Source organism: Protopterus annectens, chromosome 9.part0 (genome assembly GCF_019279795.1).
Source record: "Protopterus annectens isolate FY-2018-M chromosome 9.part0, PAN1.0, whole genome shotgun sequence".
Classification (NCBI taxonomy): Eukaryota; Metazoa; Chordata; order Ceratodontiformes; family Protopteridae; genus Protopterus; species Protopterus annectens.
The window spans coordinates 768,464,023-768,488,843 of NC_056743.1; the positions used below are offsets into that span (position 1 = coordinate 768,464,023).

The 24,821-nt window shown below is 41.7% G+C and overlaps 1 protein-coding gene across 2 annotated transcripts in view; it reads left to right on the top strand.

Annotated features, from left to right (window-relative positions):
* TTC17 (tetratricopeptide repeat domain 17) overlaps positions 1 to 24,821 on the top strand; it is a 3,338,929-nt gene that overhangs the window by 2,146,899 nt on the left and 1,167,209 nt on the right. For both annotated transcript variants that reach the window (XM_044083397.1, XM_044083398.1), the window contains one exon: positions 23,489 to 23,656. In XM_044083397.1, the coding sequence (XP_043939332.1) occupies positions 23,489 to 23,656 (168 nt within the window). The remainder of the gene's footprint in view (positions 1 to 23,488; positions 23,657 to 24,821) is intronic.

Sequence of the window (24,821 nt, forward strand, 5' to 3'; positions counted from 1 at the left end):
ACGACCTGACTCATTCTTCGTGGACGCTTCATCTCAAGTTGACATCTTGGCTGCAACAGTTCCACACATAGCCAGGCTTCCTGACATTTCCCCTGCTGTGAAACATATTTTGATTTAGTCTCATAAGGCTTCAAACAGGAAATTATATTCAAGCAAATGAAAAGATTTTCCTGTTGGGCCTTCAACAACCACATTGATCCTTTCACTGCCCCTATAACTTGTGTATTAGACTTTCTGGCAAAGTTTTTTAATGAGGGTGCAGCTGCGGCTACTATTAGAGTTCAACTAGCAGCCATATCTAACTATCATATCGGAGAAATGGGACTACGGATCATGTCCCACAGGCTTTACAAAGCATTTCTGAAGGGTACCTACTTACTCAGGCCTCCAGTCAAAGAATCCCCAGTGCCATGGGACCTAAACTTTGTTTTATCCAATCTGATTCTTTTCCCCTTTGAACTTGCATCATCATGTGACCTAAAGTTCTTCTCATGAAAGCCTTTCTGGTAGCCTTCACATCTGATTCTAAGTATTTTTTAAGCATTTTTATTGCTTTTTTCGACCTTTTGTGCATTTCGACCACTGTTTGTGCATATATTATTGTTATATTACTTGTTTTCTCTGTTTTTCTGAGCTTAAATTGTTGACTGCACTTCATAGCTTAAGTTTTGCTTATAAGTTAACCAACAGGCTAATACACTCAAGTGTACTAGCCTTTGATAGCATTTAGTCGAAAAACCAAGCATTTACTGTATTTTCTGTCTGTGTGTGTAAAAACTAAAAAAAACAAAAAAATACTTCTGCTTTCCTAACTTTCCTAGCTAGTTGTTCCAGTGATCAGATTTTGCTGATCCCTGGGCTTTGTATTTGGTTCCTGTGTTCCTCCATTTTCTTGTGTGGTCAGAGGGAAGTTTCTTTACTCACCAGTGAGAGTGGGGAGTACTGAGCTGCCTGTTTGTCCTCAGAGGAGTGGTTAGAGACAGAAACTGGTAATTCATTGGCCATTTTGGGTCATTTCCTGTTTTTTCCAGCCCCCTGCTATAAAGCGTGCTTTAGCGCGGAGTTGCCACAGGAGCACACAAGAGCATCGGCGGTTAATCAAGGTTAAACTATTCGGGCTACCTAAAGTCCACTCGTCAAATTTTCCCTTAAAACAGCCTTCCCTGAACTGTACTGCTGATCTAACCAGCGTATTCTATATCTAAAAAGCTCAGCTCTACTTGATTCCTAAGTAGAATATTCTCTATCTGTAAAGCCTAGCACTGCTCCTAAAGTACTTTTTTACTTGATATAGCACTTTTATTATACATAGTACCCCACCAGCCAAAAAACCCCATTCGATCACCCACATCCCCCGGAGTCTTTTAAAGTCCTTGTCTATTCCTTCTAGCATGTCGAGGGATCAGTTGCTAGTGTCCTCTCCTGCTCAGCTGGTGAATCTGGGAATATTGAGGCAATGTTACAATTGTCTCATGTACACGGACAACCCTCTCCTTCTCCCACAAAACACAAATACATGCGAGAGATGCAACTATATAGCCAAACTGGAGGCTGAGCTCTCTCAACATAGGACTGGTAAGACCAGACAGTAGGAGAAGGTAACCACACACACCACAAACCACAAACCCAGTCTCACATAGTACTATCACAACTTCAAATCATACACATAAATACACAAAGACATATTTGGAGGCTCTGATCAAAAATCTACCAAAACAGCAGAGGCCACCAAAGCAGACACCCAAACAACTGCCACCTCAGGACACAACACATGCAACACATAGACCACATAGTCAGTGTGCCAAACAGTCACAGCCCTTAAGGCCAAACACAATGCCAGACACACTCGTCATTGGTGACTCCATAGTCAGACACACTGACGTCCCGCTCACCAGATTGAACAAGGAAAAGGTCACTGTAAGCTGCCTGTAGGGCGCTAGAATCCGCCACATAACGCAAGCACTCGGGTCTCTCAACAGCAGGTACAAGTATGACTCTGTCATTGTCCACGCTGGTATGAACGACCTGAGACGTACCTCCTTGGACTACATGAAAAGAGACATAGAGGAGCTCTCTGATTATGTAGCCCAGGTAGGTATGACCCTGACCTTGAGCAGTATCCTACCTTCACCAAGAATGATGCCACAATACAGAGACAAGATGATCAGCTTTAATAATTGGCTTAAACTCTGGTGTCATTCAAAGGGGATCCAATGTCTGTCTGCCTGGGATGACATGCTGAACAAGCCATGCTGCTTCGCAAGGGATGGCTTGCACCTGTCACCCCTGGGCTTCCGGATATTGGCAAAGGCTCTTGCCACCCCCATAGTGCCTTTTTTAGGCAAGGCTCAAAATCTAAACCTACCACCCTAGAACACAAAAAAGGAAAAAAAACTAAGGGTAATGCTGCTCAATGCCAGAAGTCTAAACCTCAAGATGCACGCACTCGAGGCCCTTCTCAGTATGGAGAACATCGATGTCTGTGCTGTGACTGAGACCTGGTTCAAGGCTCCCGAGAGCACCCCAGCACTATCAGGCTTTACCTCATATCATGCGTTCCGGCCCCAAAATCCGGACAACACCAAGAAAGGAGGGGGGTGTCTATATTCATCAAGAACACCCACACCTCAAGGTTGGTGGCAACGCACGATGCATTGGAGACCATCCAGGTGCAGTTAACCATAGGCAAGACTGCTCTGCAATTTGTAGCATGTTACAGGCCACCCTCTCAATCTCAGGAACCTCACATAGCTTTCCTGAAAACACTGGAGGGGATAAATGTATCTCCAAACACCATCATACTAGGTGATTTCAACTACCCGAATATAGACTGGGATCACTACTCAAGCCGCAACACTCTAGCCCAAAGGTTCCTAGAGTTCATAAACTCAAATGCCATGGAACAACTAGTCACCATCCCCACAAGAGGAGATAACGTACTAGATCTCATCATCACAAACATTGGGGTCACAATGTTCAACACCGGAAGTATACCCTTCACTGGTGAGATCAGACCATAAACTAATCTCACTGGAAGTCCACATCCCGCCCCCACCTGAGATAAAAAAGACCACAGTGAAGAACTTCTCAAAAGCTGACTTCACACTTCTAAAGGCTAGTGTGGTCTCTTTTAAGGCCCCCGAGACTGCGGAAACCATTACTCAAGCCGCTGAATCACTTACAAATGCCTTCTACCGGCACCTACAGGACTGCATGGATCAGGCAATCCCAAACAAAACAAAGACTCTTTGTACCAAAGGCAAGTGTCCAGTTTGGTGGACCCCAGCCATAAACAAGCTTTACAACAAAAGGAGGAAGCTACTACAAGATAGAGCAAAATCCTTAAAAGGGAAAACACCCTTGATCATTATAAGTAAAAAGCTAAGATCTCTTATAAAATCATCCAAGGCAAATTTTGAGAGAAAAGTCGCTAAGGACTCAAAGGACAATCATAAGGCCTTCTTTAGCTATGTTAGAAACCTGGGAGGAAACTCCCAGATATGCTCAGAATTAGTTCAAAATGATGTAAAAATTACTTCAACCTACAGACATTGCCAACATACTGGCTGACAGGTTCAGTGCAAACTTCTCCCCCCCCCAAAAGGTGAGATATCTATACCAGAGAATTATAGCCCCCCAAACATCTCTAACGCTCAGGTGAGAACTGCTCTCTCCAAGGCAAAAAACACAGCATCCATGGGACCAGATGGTGTCCCCGGATGTGTGCTCCACAAACTCAATGAGGAATTAAACCCGCAGTTAGGGCAGCTGTTTAATCTTAGCCTCACCTCAGGATACATGCCTAAGGAGTGGCGTACGGCAACTGTGGTCCCACTTCACAAAGGAGGTGCCTCCACCGACCCGGGAAATTACCGTCCCATCAGCTTGACAAGCTTGATCTGCAAAGCTATGGAGAGGATCATAATGGAACTCATAAATAAAGACATAGGAGACTTGCAGACTTTGGATCCGACCCAGTTTGGCTTTGTCAAGGGCAGATCATGCCTTTTAAACCTGGTGGACTTTTTCGAAACAGTCACCAAGGCCATTGATGAGGGAAAGGCAGTCCACACAGCCTACCACGACCTGGCAAAGGCTTTCGACACAATACTCCACTCAGGTATCATTGAAAAACTCATCAGCTTAAATGTAAACCCGTACGTCACAAGATGGGTTGCAAATTGGCTAAGTGACAGAACCCACAGGGTCAGAGTTGCTGGCGCCATGTCAGACTCAGAGCCTGTCACAAGTGGTGTCCCACAGGGCTCAGTCCTGGGCCCTCTCCTGTTCGGCATCTACTTTTCAGAAGTACAAGCAAACACAGGAGGATTATGGCTGACAAAATTTGCAGATGACTGCAAACTGGGCGCCATAGTCGAGAACACATCTGACACAGATATCCTTCAGAAGGGTCTTATAGAAACGGAAAACTGGTGCCAGAACCATGGACTAAAGTTAAACGCCAAAAAATGCATAGTCATACCCTTCGGGAAAAACAAGGTTACCCCTAGCTACCATATAGGCGGCAACCCACTAAGCACAGAAGAAGTTATCAGGGATCTGGGTACCCAGGTTGACAGTAACCTTTCATTTGATACTCACGTTGCCAAAGTAGTTAGGAAGACCTTCTACTTTGCCCACCTGATCATGAAGGGATTCACATCTAGATCAAGGGAAGTCATCGTCCCCCTGTACTCATCACTCATCAGGCCAATGATTGAGTACAATGCCCCATTCGGAATGTATCTGACACGACACCTGCAGCAACTGGAAAGGCCCCAAAGTTCCTCACCAAAAGGATAAAGGGTCTCAAAAATATGTCCTATGCTGCCCGACTGAAGGAACTTCAGCTCTACTCAGTCGCTTACCGTCTGCTCAGAGGTGACCTGTGCCTGACATACAAGGCCATGTCCAACCCAGAATTGATGAACATGCTTCACCTCAAAAAATCTAGATCCCTCAGAACTACAGGGGCGGGAGACTTAAACCTTGACACGGTTATTAATAGGACATTGAATAATAACCAAAAGTTCTTATCCAACGGTGTAAATCCCCCTCTGTTCAGAAACCAAACAATAAAGAACAAGCCAAATATAAAGACAGAGAGGTAACCAAAGCTGCTCAATAATCCATTCATAAAGTGCCTGTAACTGCAACTGGGATATTCTCCAAGAACCAAGCTTAGATTTAAAAACAAAATAATTTATTTGATAAAATTGTCGGTAAGCGCTTTCACATTTGCTTCCTCAGACCGTTAACATTCAAAAAATCAGTCTGCTCCTTTTATAGTAGTCATGTGTTTCATCTTATAGAGCTTTAAAGTGATACAAACCAGGTTATTGAAAGCATCATTAAAAAAGTTTCATTAAAAAAGTTCAGTGTCTTAACACTTCTATGCTAAACAAAATAAATTCACATCTATTAAGAATTTACAAAGTACACATCATTCAATGCTTACTAAGAACTGATATATAATGCTTGTTGCTAAAAAAGACGTGTCTTAATAGTAACTGCAGCCATTAGAAAAGGCATCAGCTGTTGTATAAAGCTCAAAAAATGAAAATTTCTCAATCAGTATTTGCTATATATGCATTAAACTGTGTTAAACTGTGTATACCATTTATGTAAAGAACTATCAAAAACATTGTAAGTATGCTAATCATGCAAAACAATATTCACAAAACTGATAGAAGTCACTAATCGTTAAAATCACAAGATGAGAAGTCACTAATTAAAAAATGCATGCATTTATAACAGATATCTTTAAAAACATTTCCTAAGGCATTTTCAAAAGCCTATCATTATATATTTACACTAAAAAACTATCTAAACATAGAATTACAAGTTGTTAATATTGTAAATAGCGCTTATTTAAGCGCCTGGCTCTTAACACTGGTCGAATAGAAGCTCGTTCATTAAGGCCACTGCCTTTGTCTGCTCTAAGCCGGATCATCCAGTTAACTTCTACTCTCTCAGTAGTATTACGAATATTCCCTCGTCTTAATATTGGCAGGACATTATCTATAGCCATGAAAATAAAGCTGTGTTGGTTACCATACTGACCTACATGCTTAGCCAGTGCATTATTATTATGTCCAATCCTAATAGCATATAAGTGTTCTCTAATCCTAGTTTTAAATGCCCTATTAGTCTTGCCAACATAGAAAGCTTGGCATTCTTGGCATCTAGCCAGGTATACCAAGTTAGCTGTATTACATGTGGCATCAACTCTAAAGGTAAATGTCTGGCCAGTATCTGGGTGCTCAAATGTATTCGCTTCACATATATACTTGCAATATTGACATTGTTTGCAAGGATGGGTTCCCATCAAAGCCATTTTGTCTTGCCCATCATGGTGATGACCGAGTAACATCTTAAGATTGTTCCTATTTTTATACTGAAACTTAGGGGTAATGCCCACTAATGACCCAATCTCCTGATTGCTGGTAAGAATCGGCCAGTGCTTATGGATAATGTCGATAATGTCCTTTCTATCATTAGTGTAGTACATTTGTATTTTTATTTGCTCATTGTCTACTTGTCCAATTATAGGCTCATGTATATGATCAGAGAAGTAGGGTGCCGCTCTATTTGATCTTAATCTATGTATGTCTTCTATAGTTCTTTCGACTTCATGTGATTTGTAACCCCTTTGAGCAAGTCTCAATTTAAATGTATCTAGTTCATTCAGATAACCCTCTTGTGTGGCATTAAGCCTAGAAATTCTCATACCCTGGCCTTTAATAATATTCTGAAACATATAACGTGGGTGCATACTTGTCCTATGTAGGAGGGCATTCCTATAGCATTTCTTCCTATACACACCAGTATTCACTTTTTCTCCTAGCACCCTCTCCACATAAACATCCAAGAAGTCTATACGATGTGAAGAGTACTGATGTGTAAATTTCAAATAGGGGGTCAACCCATTGACCAAGGTCATGTATCTATCAAGTTCAACTTGATTACCTTGCCAAACAAGAAACACATCGTCCACAAAATGACGATAAAAGCATACGTGGGAGGCATGTAAACCACAAGGAAACAATACATCCTCTTCCCACATAGCTAAAAACATGTTGGCGTAGCTGTTGGCACATGAAGTGCCCATAGCCACGCCATGGCATCATGGTCTATGAAAGACGACTTATACATCAAAAGAAGGACAAAATAGATAGGGATGTACGAGATTATCGCACATCTCATGTGTTTACTTGGCCTAGAGTCCAGCACAATCCGACTAACACTATGACTTCAAATAACAGCACGCCCCTACCAAATAAAGAGAGCCATATACAATTTAACACTGTACCAGAACAATCATCATGCTTACAAGCCTCTGTTACATCTACTAATCTTCACCCAGGGTCCTCCAGTGTTACAGGACCACACTCACATAAAAGTCTGGTTACAGCTGAAGTACATATAGATGGAGGTAGTGTGAGCATACAGCCAACAGAGGGTCCTGTAGTACGCTCTAAGACCACTAAGAACATTGCTCTGGGTTCTTCACAATTACCACAAGAAAAAATTTTTCCCCAGTTTCCCCTTCCCATATCTTTGGGGAGGGGGGACAGACGAGACCGGTCTGCCAGTCGGGGAAGGCAGAAACGCAAACTGTCCAGGGAAAGGACACAAGGACAGACACTCAAGAAAATGTGGAACAAATGAACACTGACCTAGTATGGAATATTTCGCATCGACCTTTGGATCCATATGAACTTGAACTATTAAGTAAAGGTTTAACATTTATTGCTAGTGTAAATAGTAGAATTACTGATGTACTCACAGACTTGAAACTGTTTAGTAGAAATGTAATGCTTAGATACCAGTTTGGTAATAATGTTAATTGTGTGCAACCATCATTGAGAAGATTGAGTGAATATGTACCCCAAAATCACCCCCTGTTAGAGGCCTTCTATAAGGTTGTAGAAGATGAAGTCTATCAGTTATTTGCTACTCGAACACATAGTTCACATAGGTCATATAACTTGACTTTCCAACAGAAGCAGGCATTAAATAGGCTTAGAGCAGATAAAAACGTAATTTTTAGACCAGCAGATAAAGGAGGCCCTTTGGTGGTGATGGATTTTTTACATTATCATAATAACATGTTGGACATGTTAGCAGATGATAGGTACTATAAGACTATATCTGAACAACAGCTTCAGAGTACCATTTATAAAATGATATATATAGTTCATGATTTGGAAGTTAGTCAGTGCATTGACCAGGAATTGGCAAAATATTTATTTGTGGAGTACCCTATGATACCAAGTATACATGGCATCCCCAAAATACATAAACATGGCACAAACCCCCCCCATGAGGCCCATTGTTTCAGGAGGCGGTTGGAGCACTGAGCCTTTCTCTTTATATGTAGAGAAATATTTAAGACCTGTTGTTGAACGAAACGAGTACATTCTCAGGGATACCAAACAATTTTTAGTAGAATTATATAAGTTCTTTAAGAATACTAATATGTCTCAGAATATGTATTTTGTCACTATGGATGTCCAATCGTTATTTACCATCATACCTAATAGAGAGGGGGTAGAGGCCATAAAAAAGTATTTGATGCTACACAGTGAATATTCAGAAAAACATATTGACTTGATTTCTATGTTTATGGAAGTCATTTTAGAGAACAATGTGTTTATATATGGAACAGATGCATATATCCAGCGTGATGGCGTGGCTATGGGCACTTCATGTGCCAACAGCTACGCCAACATGTTTTTAGCTATGTGGGAAGAGGATGTATTGTTTCCTTGTGGTTTACATGCCTCCCACGTATGCTTTTATCGTTTTGTGGACGATGTGTTTCTTGTTTGGCAAGGTAATCAAGTTGAACTTGATAGATACATGACCTTGGTCAATGGGTTGACCCCCTATTTGAAATTTACACATCAGTACTCTTCACATCGTATAGACATCTTGGATGTTTATGTGGAGAGGGTGCTAGGAGAAAAAGTGAATACTGGTGTGTATAGGAAGAAATGCTATAGGAATGCCCTCCTACATAGGACAAGTATGCACCCACGTTATATGTTTCAGAATATTATTAAAGGCCAGGGTATGAGAATTTCTAGGCTTAATGCCACACAAGAGGGTTATCTGAATGAACTAGATACATTTAAATTGAGACTTGCTCAAAGGGGTTACAAATCACATGAAGTCGAAAGAACTATAGAAGACATACATAGATTAAGAACAAATAGAGCGGCACCCTACTTCTCTGATCATATACATGAGCCTATAATTGGACAAGTAGACAATGAGCAAATAAAAATACAAATGTACTACACTAATGATAGAAAGTACATTATCAACATTATCCATAAGCACTGGCCGATTCTTACCAGCAATCAGGAGATTGGGTCAGTGGGCATTACCCCTAAGTTTCAGTATAAAAATAGGAACAATTTTAAGATGTTACTCTGTCATCGCCATGATGGGCGAGACAAAATGGCTTTGATGGGAACCCATCCTTGTAAACAATGTCAATATTGCAAGTATATATGTGAAGTTTAATACATTTGAGCACCCAGATACTGGCCAGACATTTACCTTTAGAGTTGATGCCACATGTAATACAGCTAACTTGGTATACCTGGCTAGATGCCAAGAATGCCAAGCTTTCTATGTTGGTAAGACTAATAGGGCATTTAAAACTAGGATTAGAGAACACTTATATGCTATTAGGATTGGACATAATAATAATGCACTGGCTAAGCATGTAGGTCAGTATGGTAACCAACACAGCTTTATTTTCATGGCTATAGATAGTGTCCTGCCAATATTAAGACGAGGGAATATTCGTAATACTACTGAGAGAGTAGAAGTTAACTGGATGATCCGCTTAGAGCAGACAAAGGCAGTGGCCTTAATGAACGAGCTTCTATTCGACCAGTGTTAAGAGCCAGACCTTAAATAAGCTTATTTACAATATTAACAACTTGTAATTCTATGTTTAGATAGTTTTTTAGTGTAAATATATGATGATAGGCTTTTGAAAATGCCTTAGGAAATGTTTTTAAAGATATCTGTTATAAATGCATGCATTTTTTAATTAGTGACTTCTCAACTTGTGATTTTAACGATTAGTGACTTCTATCAGTTTTGTGAATATTGTTTTGTATGATTAGCATACTTACAATGTTTTTGATAGTTCTTTACATAAATGGTATACACAGTTTAACACAGTTTAATGCATATATAGCACATACTGATTGAGAAATTTTCATTTTTTGAGCTTTATACAACAGCTGATGCCTTTTCTAATGGCTGCAGTTACTATTATTAAGATATGTCTTTTTTAGCAACAAGCATTATATATCAGTTCTTAGTAAGCATTGAATGATGTGTACTTTGTAAATTCTTAATAGATGTGAATTTATTTTGTTTAGCATAGAAGTGTTAAGGCACTGAACTTTTTTAATGAAACTTTTTTAATGATGCTTTCAATAACCTGGTTTGTATCACTTTAAAGCTCTATAAGATGAAACACATGACTACTATAAAAGGAGCAGACTGATTTTTTGAATGTTAACGGCCTGAGGAAGCAAATGTGAAAGTGCTTACCGACAACAATTTTATCAAATAAATTCTTTTGTTTTTAAATCTAAGCTTGGTTCTTGGAGAATATCCCAGTTGCAGTTACAGGCACTTTATGAATGGATTATTGAGCAGCTTTGGTTACCTCTCTGTCTTTATATTTGGCTTGTTCTTTATTAATAGGACATGCTGGAGGGACATTTTCATCACTCAGAGACTCCCTATGCTGTTGAACAAAATCCCGGTACATGTGAGGCAGAGCACCTCGCTGGCTTTGTTCAAGAGAAATCTTGACCAATGGATGGGAGATCGCAGATATACCCCAGGGATTATCTCAGTGTCACTGCTTGACAGAGGCACAGCAAAATAATGGGCATAGTATCCTCCATACTAAAGGGGTGGCGAAAGCCACAAAACTCTGGCTAGGCTTATAAATGCCCTTGGGCAGATAGCCTAGTATGAACCTGTGAACCTATGAACCTATGCTAGACTGGTATCAGAACTTCAAGCATTGTCAATACGTCCCCCTTATATGGTTTTCCACAAAGAGAGAGTTTCTCTGAGAACAAACCCGTTCTTCCTACCTCAAGTGTGTTCAGAATCTAATTTGAATCAGTCCATTGACTTGCCAGTTTTTTTCCCCAACTATGGCAACAGGGCAGAGTATAAATTACACCAGCTAGATGTGCATAGACAGTTGCATTTTTACTTAGAACAAAAGATTTCAGGAGATTGGACCAGTTGTTTGTATCATTTTGAGACAAAAAGAAAGGTGCCCCCATATCAAAGGTCACACTTTCAAAATGGCTCACAGGTTGTATTACTTTCACTTATAAATCTCGAAACAAACAACTTGCTGGAAAGATAAAAGGTCACTCTACAAGGGCGATAGCAACCTCATTTGTCTTTCAGGCTAGGCCAGCTATGGATTCTATTTGTGCAGCAGCAGCATGGGCTAAGCCTCATATCTTTATCACTCATTACAAAGTAGATTTGGCCTCCAGGAACAAGGCCTCTTTTGGGTCCACTGTTCTGAGGAGTTGTTTCTCTTGAGCCACCCAAGAAAGATGGTGCTAGGGACACTGTCCCAACCAGTGAAGAATGAAGGCGAGATAGGACAACATAACCTAAAGAAGTTATGTACTCACCATAATGTTTGATGTTTGCTGTCCATCTTGCCTTCATTCTCACGTATAGCCTTTCGCTCCTGAAAGACAGAGCGGTATTAATTGGAAAATAATGTTCTCTGACTCTTTACTAGTCTGTTTAGGCATGTAAATAGTTTTTTGACAAGTACAACTAATATCTGCAAACAAGATCTGAGTAATCTTCCCCGAGCGTGATGTGATAGGGGGTTACAGCCACAAGCTGGTTGAAGTCCTCAAGCTTTTGCATAGGCCAAGTTGGAACTGATGGGTTCTGAACTCAGCCAGTGAAGAATGAAGGCGAGATGGACAGCAAACATGGAACATTATGGTGAATACATAACCTTTTATTTTTTAGCTGTATACATGGACTGGTCTGTAGACCCTTTTGAGGTATTACCCTAGTTACAATGGCAAGATTTTTTACAACTTTCGAATATGTGGACAATTTAGTGTAGCCAGTCAGTCGACATGTTTTTGAGGGTGGGAAGAAATGGCATATCTGGAGGAGGTGATGCACTGCACTTTTGAAGGCTAAGTAAATTTTATAGCCGAAACCCGCCTGTTTTGTGTGTCTCTATTGCTACAATCTGCTGAATCCTTCTGTTTTGTATTGCTATTACATCTGGAGAAAATCCACCCAGACATAGAGGAAATATGCAGACTTCATGCAGAAGTGACCCGAAGTTGTGATTGAACCCCAGACCCCAACGTTAGTGGGGCATAGATCTTTCCACTTCTAATAGCTCTGTACACCACTGTTAAACAACCCTGTAGTAAATACATTGAAAGTCATTACTTGAAACAGTGGACCTTTTTCATCAGTCAAGGCACAATGAAAGTTAATAAAATTCTATTAAGAGCTGATGCAGCATAAGCATGCACAAGATAAAATGAACTTGAGAAAAAATTGAGCAACATCAGGAAGTTATAAGGATGCCTGTGTACAGAACTGTATTATCATTTTTCCCTGTTTTTGTGACCCTGCAGTTGACTGGGTGAATTTTGCTCAATTCATAATAAACTTTTGAAAAAGTTGATGATCATCGTGTTTCACTGTTGCAGTCATTACACTTGGGTTATCCTGCTGGCAGGCTACCCGCAGTCGGCCTGAATTCCAAAGTCCTGGTCCGGCGTCTGTTGATGTCGCCTCTTCCCTGACGTCAGTGCGCCAGGGGTATATAAGATGCAGCCGACGCCATTTTCTTCAGTCTTTCTTGCCACCCGGTGCCCGAAGCAAAATCGGTTTGCAAGTGCCGGTCAGCCGACTCCTGAGATTTTCGAAATTGAATTTCAGAACCGAAGTCTTCCATAAAGCTAAGTACCCCATTGGGGAAACTTTTTCTTGCTCCAGACCGATGTCAGTAAAAGTTAACAATTGTATTTCTTGTGGGAAGCAAATACCTCATAAGGATTTTCACTTCTACTGTATTCCTTGCCTAGGCCCTGACCAAGACGTTGCTAGTTGTCGGTTTTGTGCTAGATTCAACCAACACACTATTAAGCGTCTGTTTGATTTTGCTTTACATTACTTTGGCCGAAGGTTTAACTACATAATGCCGTCGGAACAACCGACGACCGGAATTCATAAAAAACGCAAAGAAAAGGACAGGCATCTGAGGTCCAAAACCAACGACGAAGCCTCTTCTAGGCCAGTCGCCGGTTCTCAGTGAGGCACTTTCGCAGCCCTTGACACCCGCTACCTGAGAGCCACAGGCCGCCTGCGACTCCTACGCGGAGACAACTAGGCCTCCGGAAACTCAAGGTATTGGGCATACGGAAACTATTCCCTCAGATGGGTCCGGTGCCGCTGAGCAGGCATCAGCTTCTGAGGGTGTTTTCAGATGTACACAGCTTACTATCAAGTTCACTTCAGCAGCCAAGGCAAAGTCTAAAACACCATTAAAGACAAAGAAACAAGTACAGCATTCTCCTGGACAGTCATCCATGCCAAAGAAACAGATGCTTAAAATGGCCGAGGACCTAATTACTTTGATCAGGGGTTCCCATCCCCCTCCTGATAAAAGGCCTAGGCAAGACACTAACTATGACTCCTCTGACCAGGTTTCTATTTCCTCTGATTCTTCTTCAGAACAGGGATATTGTCTTCCTCCCTATGAGGAATCTGATGCTGAAGAATCTATCCCTTCAGCCTCTCCTCCTGAGGATTACTCTTTTGGGGAAACCTTGCACACCATGAGGGAGCATTTCCATTGGGAGAGCCAGGATTATTCAGAATCCAAGAAAAGGCTCAGAGACTTTCTTTTACTGCCTCAACACAGGCCCCTTGCTATCCCCCCTGTACTAGTTATTGTTGATGATGTTTTTTTCTGAATCCAGTTGGTCTCCCGATTCTTTACCCCCTGCACCAGTCAAGCCAGATAGGTACTACAGGGTCCCAGACTCGCATAAATTTCTTTATAAAAACCCTGCTGCTGACCCAGAAACAGTTTCTCAGGGTCCCAAAGGGGTCAAGGCTTCCACTGCAAAAAAACTCTGTTCCCTCAGATAGGGATTCTAGAGCACTGGATAGAGGGGGGGAAAAAGTTTACACTTCTGCTACCTTAGCTGTAAGGGCTTTAAACTGCTAGTTTCACATGCTTAAATATCAACAATACGTAATGTCTTTGCTAAAACAGAAAATGCTTACAAGCTCAGAATGTTCTGACAATAAGGAAATGCAGGATTTATTACATGCAGCTGAACAAGTGGGAAAGCATACTCTGCAATGTGGTTTTGATTCATTAGAGGCTTCTTGCAGAGCCGCAGTTACAGGTTCTGTCATTCGAAGGCATGCTTGGTTAAAAGGACAAAGTTTACCAGATCATGTTAAAGCAAAATTATTTATTTTTTATTTATTTTTATTTTCAGTTTGATTACCGGGGAAGTACACTGGGCCAAGAAGTGCCCATTTTCAGTGGAGTCCCGGGGAGAAAAGCTCCATGTGCAATACAGTACAATAAAGGTTACAAAATACAAAAAAAAAAAGTTACATAATGTTAGAGATGAAATAAAAGAGTAAGATTTATACATTCAACAAACTGCAAGTGTAATATACATCATGAGACAGTTTAAAAAAGCAGAACATATTTTTTTTTGCTCTTTAGAAGTTTACAATATTTACAAGCTTGGAGTTTATTTAAAGTCTGCTATTTCAGGTTCTTTAGAGAAATTAGATTAAGCTTGAGAGTATAGTAGAGCAGGAGCATGGAGAGCTTAGTGGAAGAGTTATGTAGGGTGAAAGCAGGAGCATTTCCATTTGGAAGATAGGTGTAGGAAGAGTTGGTTTTTGAAGGCTTCAGTGTTAGGTATAGTCCTAAGTGAAGGAGGGAGAGAGTTCCATTTTTTACCTAGAGAGAAGGAGAGTAGATGCTGGCCGGCAGGACGTTTGGGTTTGTGAATGGAGATTAGGTTTTGGTGTTCAGATCTCAGAGAGATGTTTGGGATGTAAGGGGGAAGAATGTTCTTTAAGGCTGGGCATTTATCAGGGGAGAATATTAATTTGTGAACGTTGGTTAGTTGGAGATAGTCTAGGTGGTTAGGGAGTTCTAACCATTTCAGAGATTGAAGGCAGAGGCAGTGGTGAGTTGATGTTTTGGATTTAGTGGCAAATTTGGAGATCTTATAGCAAGTTTCAAGTTTAGAGGTGTTGGAAGCGGTCAGATTGGTTAGGAGAGGGGCTCCATATAGAAGAGCAGGTAGGAGGTAGGTGATAGCCAGGGTATGCCTAGAGGAGTTGGAAAGGAATTGTTCCTATATAGCATACCTAGCTTTTGGTGGGTTTTCTTTGTTTTGTTGTATGTGAAGATCGATTTTGAGGTGTTCGTCTATGGTAATGCCAAGGAGTTTTGCAGAGGGGACTACTTCTATAGCAGTGGTCGATTGGCTTAAAACATTGAAAGTGTTTTTGTCAAAGGAGGAAACCTTGGAGGGGAGGAAAATTAGTATTTTAGATATATTGGAGTTGAGGGAAAGGTGGTTTTGGTGCATCCAGTTCTCTGTAGTGGAAAACGCTATTTGAGTTTTAGTCAGTAGTTCAGGAATCTTGGGGGCGGCACAGACCAAGGTAGAGTCATCAGCGTATTGGATGACTGTAGTGTCAGGGATGACGGTGTGAAGGTTATTTATAAAGATGTTGAAAAGCATGGGTCCGAGGATGGATCCCTGAGGAACGCCAGTAGGTGTAGGCAAGAAGGAAGAGGAGAAGTTCTTCCATTTGACAGCTTGAGATCTGTCAGATAGGTAGCTGGAGAACCAGGATAGAGTATTAGAGGAGAGATGGCGAGATGAAGGAGAAGGTGTGTATGGGAGATGGTGTCGAAGGGTTTAGAAAGATCTAGCAGTACTGTGGATACAATGAGTCCAGAGTCTTGAGCTTGATTGACAGTTTCTAGGAAGGATAGTAGGGTAGTTATGGTACTGTGGCCAGGACGGAAGCCGTGCTGGGTGGGTGTTAGAAGGTGATTCTGAATTAGGTAAGGCAAAAGTTGGTGGTGGACACATTTTTCTAGAATTTTAGATATTGGCGAGAGGAGGGCATTGGGGCAGAAGTTAGAAGTAGGCGTTTTTGCCTCCTTTGTGTAGAGGAAGAATGTAGGCTGAACACCAGAGTTTGGGCACATACGATTCATTTAAGGATCTATTAATCAGGATACTGATTGGGAGAGCAGTACCTTCAGCTGCACATTTGAGGAAGGAGGAGGGTATGTTGTCTGGAGCATTAGAGCAAGGCTTTAGTTTGGATAAAAGCTTTTTTATAAAAATGGTGGATACAGGTTTGAGATGGAAATTTAGGGGATTGTTATTTGGGTTGGTGGGTGTTGCGTGGAGGGAGTTAGGTGGATTCTTATTTGAGAATGTTTTGGTTAGCTTAGCTATGGATTCAGTAAAGAAGGTGTTGAAATGGGAGCTCAGTTCACTGTCAGCTAAACTAGGATTAGGGCAGGGGTTATTCCTAGATCCAGGATGGAGAAGGGAGTTGACTGATTTCCAGAATTGTTTAGGGTTCTTGTTGTTGTTGGACTGAAGTTTATTACAGTAGTTTTTTTTTTGTCCTTGGTAATAAGTTTTTTTTACTTGGTTGCAGAGTTGTGTACATTGGAGCAAGGCAGAGGACAGTTTACTTTTCTGGTAAAGCTTCCAAGATTTGTGTCTATGACGCATAATTTGTGTATTTTCTTTGGTGAGCCAGGGAGCAGAATTGGCTTTGATTCGTTTGTTTCTTAGAGGGGCTAGGGAGGAGAGAGAGATGAAAACAGTCAGTAAGAGAGATAGACAAGGTAAGTTTTTGCTGAGATGTGTAGGGTGAAAAAAGACTACTAAGAAATGAAGAGGTGTGTAGATAAAGGACAGAGACAGAAGTTAGGGGGCTGAAAAAAAAAGAAAAAGGGTAGAGAAAGGGAGTTTCAAAAGCAAAGAGTAGTGGGTAGTCCTGGGACAGTGGAGAGAGTAGAGGAAAGATGTCAGGGGGCTGTAAAGTGGAGGTAGGAGAGTGTAGATAAAGAAGTGAGGACAGTAAGAAGGAAGATGAGCGCCACCTAGTGGCCAGTCATAATGCAGTAGAGGTCCCAAGGAGAGATACCAGGTAATGGGAAGGCTGGAGCTATCATCGGTCAGGAAGGGGGTATAATTATAGAAGGTAGAGTAGGATAATCAAGCAGCAAAGAGGGGGGAGTTGTGGCTGCTGGCTGTCCTGGCAGGGAAGCGTACTGTGACCTAGTTAAAATCAAGTTAGCTACTACCAAGTGTTAGAGCAGTACACATACTTTTATATTAAGGAAATCCTTTTCAGAGAATGGTATTCAGGGAGCGGTAAGGCCTTTCAGGTTAGGTTTGAATTGTCCGATTGCTGGTTCTTAGCCAGGGTGTCCGGGTGGGTACTTTCAAGAGATTATGGCAGGGAAGGCAGGAGCCCAAGTATTAGGTGCGGATGCTGGAGCCAGGTGAGCACAGCAGCCGGGGGGCAGGACTGGATAAATTAAGGATGAATAAATTAAGGATGCAATTATTGGATGCTCCATTATAGCATGATACTTTGTTTGGTGTTAAGGCAGAAGAGGTGTTAAAGAAAATGGAGGGTAAAGCAAAATCAGTGCAGACAGTAAAGGATTTCTTACAGGTTCAGCCACCTAGATTTAGCAGGAACTGGCCTTCCAAAAATTGGTCCTTTCCAGTGTCAGACAGGCCACAAAGAGGCAGATACAGATGCCCAAGAGGCAGATCTCAGCCCCAAGGCTCATACATACCTAAACAATAGGGTGCTTCAGCCCCCAAAGGTGGAGAAGACAAATCACAACCTTATAGGAAACAGTCCCAATGACTTCCCTCTACAAATGCCAAGCACTTACCTTTTGGCAGCACCCTTAGGGGGAAAACTAGCACTTTTCTCTCAAAATTGGCACATGATCACCCAGGACAAATGGGTACTGAATATTGTTTCTCAGGGTTACAGGTTCCACTTTCACACCCTACCAAGGTCAAAAAATATGCCAGACCTGCCACAAAATCAATGGGCAGAGGCACAAAAATAAATGTCTGCTCTCATGGACATGAGAGCTATTCAAAAAGTACCACAGCAAGAACAGGGACAAGGATTTTACTCAAGACTTTTCTTGGTACCCAGAAAGGACAATGCCTGGAGACCATTACTGGACCTGTCAATTCTAAATACTTTCCTGGATATTCCAAAATTCAAAATGTTGACACTGTAGCAACTTCTACCCATGCTGGGCAAGAAGGTTTGGCTAGTTACTTTGGACCTCAAAGAGGCATACCTGCATGTCCCAATCAGACAATCTTGCAGAAGATACCTCAGATTCATAGCTGGCTCAATGCATTACCAATTCTCTGCACTGCCCTTTGGCTTATCTACTGCACCCAGGGTATTCACAAAATGCCTGGCACCAGTAATTGCATTTTGCAGACAAAAAGGAATTCAAATATATCCTTACTTGGACGACTGCCTTATTCAAGCAGAGAGCAAGGACATTCTACTAAAACATCTGGCATTTGTAAAAAGATTACTAATTTGCCTAGGGTACACAGTAAACGAAAAGAAATCAAAACTAGTGCCCTCTCAAGAGATAATATTCCTGGATGCAAGCTTAAATACAACTGCCCAGATGGCTTATCTCATGCCAGACAAGCAAAGACAACTAACTCATTACTTTCAGATGATGGCAACAAAGACCCAGCTACCTGCAAGAAAATTCTGCAGGCTTTGGGCTTCATGGCATCTTGCATCCTGCTAACTCCATATGCAAGACTGCATATGAGGAAGCTGCAATGGTATCTAAAAAGTGTTTGGACTCAACATTGCCACATCCTGGAAACAATAATAAATCGTATTCCCTGCCTGCAACAGGAGTTTCGATGGTGGGCACTGGCCTGTTAACACAACAAGGGACAGCCTTTCACTTTACCCACAGCCAGGCAGACACTAACAACAGTTGCATCAGATTATGCCTGGGGGGCACACATGGCAGGAAAATGTATTCAGGGTATGTGGCCCGCGGACCAAGTGTATCTTCACATCAATCAAAAAGAGATGCTAGCTGTCCAGAATGCCCTGACAGCCTTCAAGGATCGACTACATCCAGAACAACTATTACTAAAAACGGACAATACTACAGTTATGTGGTACATAAGCAAGGGGGCACACATTCCTACCCCCTCTGCAGGCAAGCCATGACTTTGTGGAACACAGCACTGACCTATCAAGTACATTTGCAGGCATAATTCCTGCCAGGAAAGAAAAATACTCTGGCAGGCGAACTAAGCAGAAACCTCATGGACCCTCACGAGTGGAAACTAAATCCACAGGTCTTCAGCATGATAACAAGGAAATGGGGATGCCCAGACATAGATCTTTTTGTCTCCCCTCAACTGCCAACTACAGAGGTTCTGCACAAGGACTTATCACTCACAAGCATGGAAAGTGGATGCTCTATCATTCTGCTGGAAAACCCTAACAGTTTATGCCTTTCCACCACTGCCTCTCCTTCCCAAGGTGCTCCGAAAAGTCAGACACGAGAAGCCAAAAATGATTCTGATTGCCGCAGACTGGCCACGCCAGCAATGGTACCCAGTCCTAAAGAGTTTGCCTCGAGGCCCAGCCTGTTCTTTACCTCAAATTTCTCATCATCTGACTCAACAAAACAATCAGATCTTGCACAGCCAACTCAGAACCTTAAATCTGGCTGCATGGCAGATAATATAACCACTCAGAACACACATCTCTCTAAAGCTGTTATGGATGTCATTTCCGGAAGCCAGGAGGCCCAGCACCAGGAAATCTTATGCAGATAAATGGAAGAGATTCTGTGCTTGAAACCAGGCACAAGGACTTGAACCACTTGTTCCAAATATTCCTCAGATTTTACAATACCTAACTGAGATGCTGGACAAAGGCCTATCCTTCTCATCAATTAAGATCCATGCCTCTGCCATTTCGGCTCATTACAATACGGAACCTCCTATTTTCCTCTCATCCACTGCTAAGACAGTACCTCAGAGGGTCAAAAAACATAAGACCCCAAGGAGAGCACCGATACCTACATGGGACCTCAACTTTGTTTTAGAAAAGCTCACACTGCCTCCTTTTGAGCCAGCCAATACAGCTGATAAAAATTCTTATCATGGAAAACTGCTCTGCTCCTAGCAATAACTTCAGCAAGAAGAGTCTCAGAGTTACAAGCATTAATGGCAGTGGAACCTTTTATCATTTTTCATCCAGACAGGGTTCCTATAAGGACAAACCCAACATTTATGCCAAAGGTAGTATCCAGTGTGGCTGTTAACCAAACCATTAATTTGCCAACATTTTATCCAAATCCCCAGAATAAAGGGGAGAGACTTCTACACTCTTTGGACATACACAGGCAGCTACGCTTCTACATGGACAAAACAAAAGCTTTCAGAAAAAACTGAGCAACTGTTTGTAGCATATGCTGCAGGATCACAAGGAAAGGCTATTTCAAAACAGACTATTTCAAAATGGATAGGACACTATGTTTCTGCTATGCACAGCATGGCAAGTCAGTGCCTAAGAATATTAGGCCACATTCTACCAGGGCAGCAGCCTCTTCAGCAGCCTTTCTCAGAGGAGTACCAACCAAGGAAATTTTGGAGGCTGCAGCTTGGAGTTCAGTGCACACTTTTACCAAGCACTACCACTTACCTCTTTACTCTAAATCCAGAGCAGGCTTTGCCACTGCAGTTCTGCAGGGCCTCATAGCCACTCCTAATCCTATTTAGACCCAGCCGCCCAACCTCCGCTTTGGGATTCAACCCAAGTGTAATGACTGCAGCAGTGAAACACGATGAACATAGTACAGTTGTGTACCTACCTACTATAAATGTAGATGTTTGAGTGTATTCACTGTTGCAGTCCAGGTTACCCACCCACCATCCCCCCTTTCTTTGCTGGGACTTATCTATACTTTTCTATCCTTTGCAACCTATGTGGTGTATTTGCTTTTAGATGAAGGTATTGTTTATTTTAGTGTATGTTTTTTATAAGCAATGTGTATTGCCTACCTTCTTGGGGGCACCTGACATCTGGGGCAAGAAAAACTGAAGAAAATGGCGTCGGCTGCATCTTGTATACCACTGGCGCACTGATGTCAGGGAAGAGGCAACAGCAACCGATGACGGACCAGGACTTTGGAATTCAGGCCGACTGTGGGTAGCCTGCCGGGAGGATAACCCAAGTGTAATGACTGCAACAGTGAATACACTCTAACATCTACATTTATGGTAGGTACACAACTGCACTTTTTTCTTTTATGATGGAAGATAACATAACTTTACATGTTTCTTTTGCCGTGCACAGGTGCAACGGTTCAGATTGCATCTTTTACCTATGGCTTGAAGTGCAGAGATCTTGACCTTTTAACCCAGGCCTTAGAGTTTGCTTTGAGATTCTTACCATTACCTAATAATTGTGATGGCTTAACACTGGCTCCTGCCTTAACATAGTCCTTCATAGTGCAGACTTTCTTGACTTTTCAACAGGAATTCGAACGTACAGATTCTTTCACAAAGAGCCTTGTTTATGTAACATCTACCATTTTTCAGATGAAGACTTTTTATTCTTCTGTGCTTACAAGAAATTGTTATGGTTGCTTTTATTTTCTGGGGACTTTATCTCTGCTGCACACTGTCTTTATTATAGGACTTGGATATGTGCCATGTGTTTGTTTTTCATTCTTTTCATTTTGTGAGTAGTCAGGTAAGATTGAGCAGGACTTTGCTGGGCTGTTTGTTGGTGATGGGCTGCACAGGCTGTGCTGCCTGGATTGTGTTCTGTTTGCTGGGAGGAAACTTTTCCCTAGATGTTCAATGAAGGGCAGGTACTGGCAGTATTAACTTTGCATCAACAGCCAAAGTATCTAGAAGGGAACCCTGGACATTAAAGAAACTGCTAATGATGAAGACCTAAGTTCTACTAAGTAGGGCTTTCTAGTACATGCAGAGACTTAGGTTGCTTCTCCATGGAAACAACAGTAGAAAACAAAATATGCTTTATGCTAGTATGTATTCTGTGCATGGGAAGGTGGTGATGGGCTGGCGTTATCAAGCACCAGAAAGTGTACAATGTTGACATGGAAGATTGGTCAATGGCTAGCAAAAATACTAATGTGTTAGATGATGAGGTAGGAATCATTTTTCTTCTTAGATTACTTATAACAGTGACATTAACATGTTTACTCAGAGCAAGCAATAACATATATATTTCCTGTCACTGTTGTAACTGTAGCAGACTAGTTTCATTTTGGTTCTTTAATTTTTGATAATTTTCACTGACCTACATGGAAGACTCGTGTGGTTTCAGTGGTTGTATATCCTTTCAAGTTTCATATTTAAAGTAGCAATGCCTTGTGCTTTATCACCATGGTGCTGCTTTTGGGTTTACTAGAACAGTGCATTGAGAGTATTTTTAACAATCTCGTTGAGACACGTCATGTCATTTTGGGCAGGTATTTATTGCAGTGATGTTAGTTATTTGTTTTACACTTTTTGAAGGTAAAAGCCAAGGTGCAATGTGGTTTGGTATGTGATATTGAAGAGTTTCATGCACAGTGTAATTCATTGTGAGTTTATTATTTTCCATAGAGGCATTAAATATATAAAGCATATCACAAGCCTTTGAACTTTGCATTTCTCTGTTTTTGAATTCTGAGCTTCCAGTATTTTACTAATATTACTAACATGCAGACATTCTTGTGGAAGTTGAGCTGTGGTGTGTCAAGTGTTCTTGAGTATTACGGCTAGCCCCATGCAGTTGTCCTCCTCATAATCCTTTAATGTTTCTGTCCCATACATTTTTGGAGCCCTCTGATAAACCTTCACTTTAGCAGTTATCCTGTATGCATTTCAAGGCCCTGCTACTATCTGTGTTCTACTGCTTCTTATGTTGCAGCACTTGAGAACGTCTGCTAAACCTAACGAAATGTGGTGTTGTAATATCCACGTGTGCCTTTGTACACCTCCATTGCTTGCACAAGTGAGTTAGTTTATTGACAAACGTGGAAACAAATTTCTTTGCTCTTTCACGATGTAGTGGTGAATATTTACTTTCCTTTCCAATTTGAATGTTTCTTTTTAAGTTAACATTTTCCAGTGGTCTCCAGAGCTGGTTATACTCATCACTGGGAAATAGATTAGGAGTGTATTCTTAAATAAGAGATGTGCTGGGGGGCCTTAAAATGTTAGCTTCATTCATCATTACTTTAAATATTTTACCAGCATATGTTTAATGCATGTAACTTCTTGTGGACTTGTAGGAGATTACTGTCATGGCATGGATGAAGAACTGAGCCAGGAACATTATAAGTACTTTGGAGAGTTTGAGGAGACCACCACGTCAAGAGATGGTGAGGGCAGCCATGACAGTGAGAGTCTTGCTTCACATGTAATCTTATCCAAAGGTGCTGCTTCAATGGGTCATCAGAGTAAGTCAACACTGTGACATTGATCTGGTTTTCATATGATTTTCTGTTGTAACAGTAGTAGAGCCTTGTCAGCTTGTTGTGAAAAGCTGTCGTAATCTAGAGGCAAACCGAAAGAAGTAGAATACTGCTTTATTACATTTTCTGTCACAAATACATTTTCTCTTTATTTTCGTGAACAAGCTGCAGTATGTCTGCACTACTTTGGAAGTGTAAATTTTGTCCAATCACATTTTTGCGAGATGTTCGTGTTACACTGCTGCAGTCATCACACTTGGGTATTCCTGCCATCAGACGGTCCCGCAGTCGGCCAGAGTTCCAAAGTCTTGGTCCGGCATCAGTTGCTGTCGCTTCTTCCCTGACGTCAGTGCGCCAGGGGTATATAAGATGCATCCGACGCCATTTTCTTCAGTCTTTCTTGGCGCGTGGTGCTCGAAGCAGAAGCAGTTCGCAAGTGCCGGTCGGCCGACTCCTGAGATTTTCAAATCGAATTTCAGACCGAAGTCTTCAATAAAGTGAAGTATCCCATTGGGGAACCTTTTCTTGCCTCAGTCCGATGTCAGAAAAAGTTAACAATTGCATTTCTTGTGGGGAAGCAAATACCTCATAAGGACTTTCATTCTTATTGTATTCCTTGCGTAGGCCCAGACCACGACGTCACAGGTTGTCGGTTTTGTGCTAGGTTTAATAAACGAACTATTAAACATCGGTTTGATTTCGCCCGACATTATTTTGGTAGGAAATTTAATTATACCATGCTGTCGGAGCAACCGACGACCGGAATGCATAAAAAATGCAAAGATAAAGACAGGCAGCCGAGACCCAAACCAGACTTCGAGGCCTCTGCTAGGCCAGTCGCCTGTTCTCTGGTTTTCAGTGAGGCGCCTACGCAGCCCCTGACTACCGCTGATTTAGAACCCCAGGCGACATCTGATTCACAAGCGGAGATTGCTAGGCCTCCACAACCTTTACCTTTAGGCTCTTCCGACTCCATGCCTGAAGGAGATTCCAGTGCAGTTGAAACGTCTTCAGTTGCAGAAGGTGTCTTCAGACTGACTACACTCACTATTAAATCCTTTGCAAAGCTGAAAACTCCTTTAAAAAGAAATTAGACTATGCAGCAGTCTCCAGTACAAGGCCCCATGCCTAAGAAACAGATGCTTAAGAT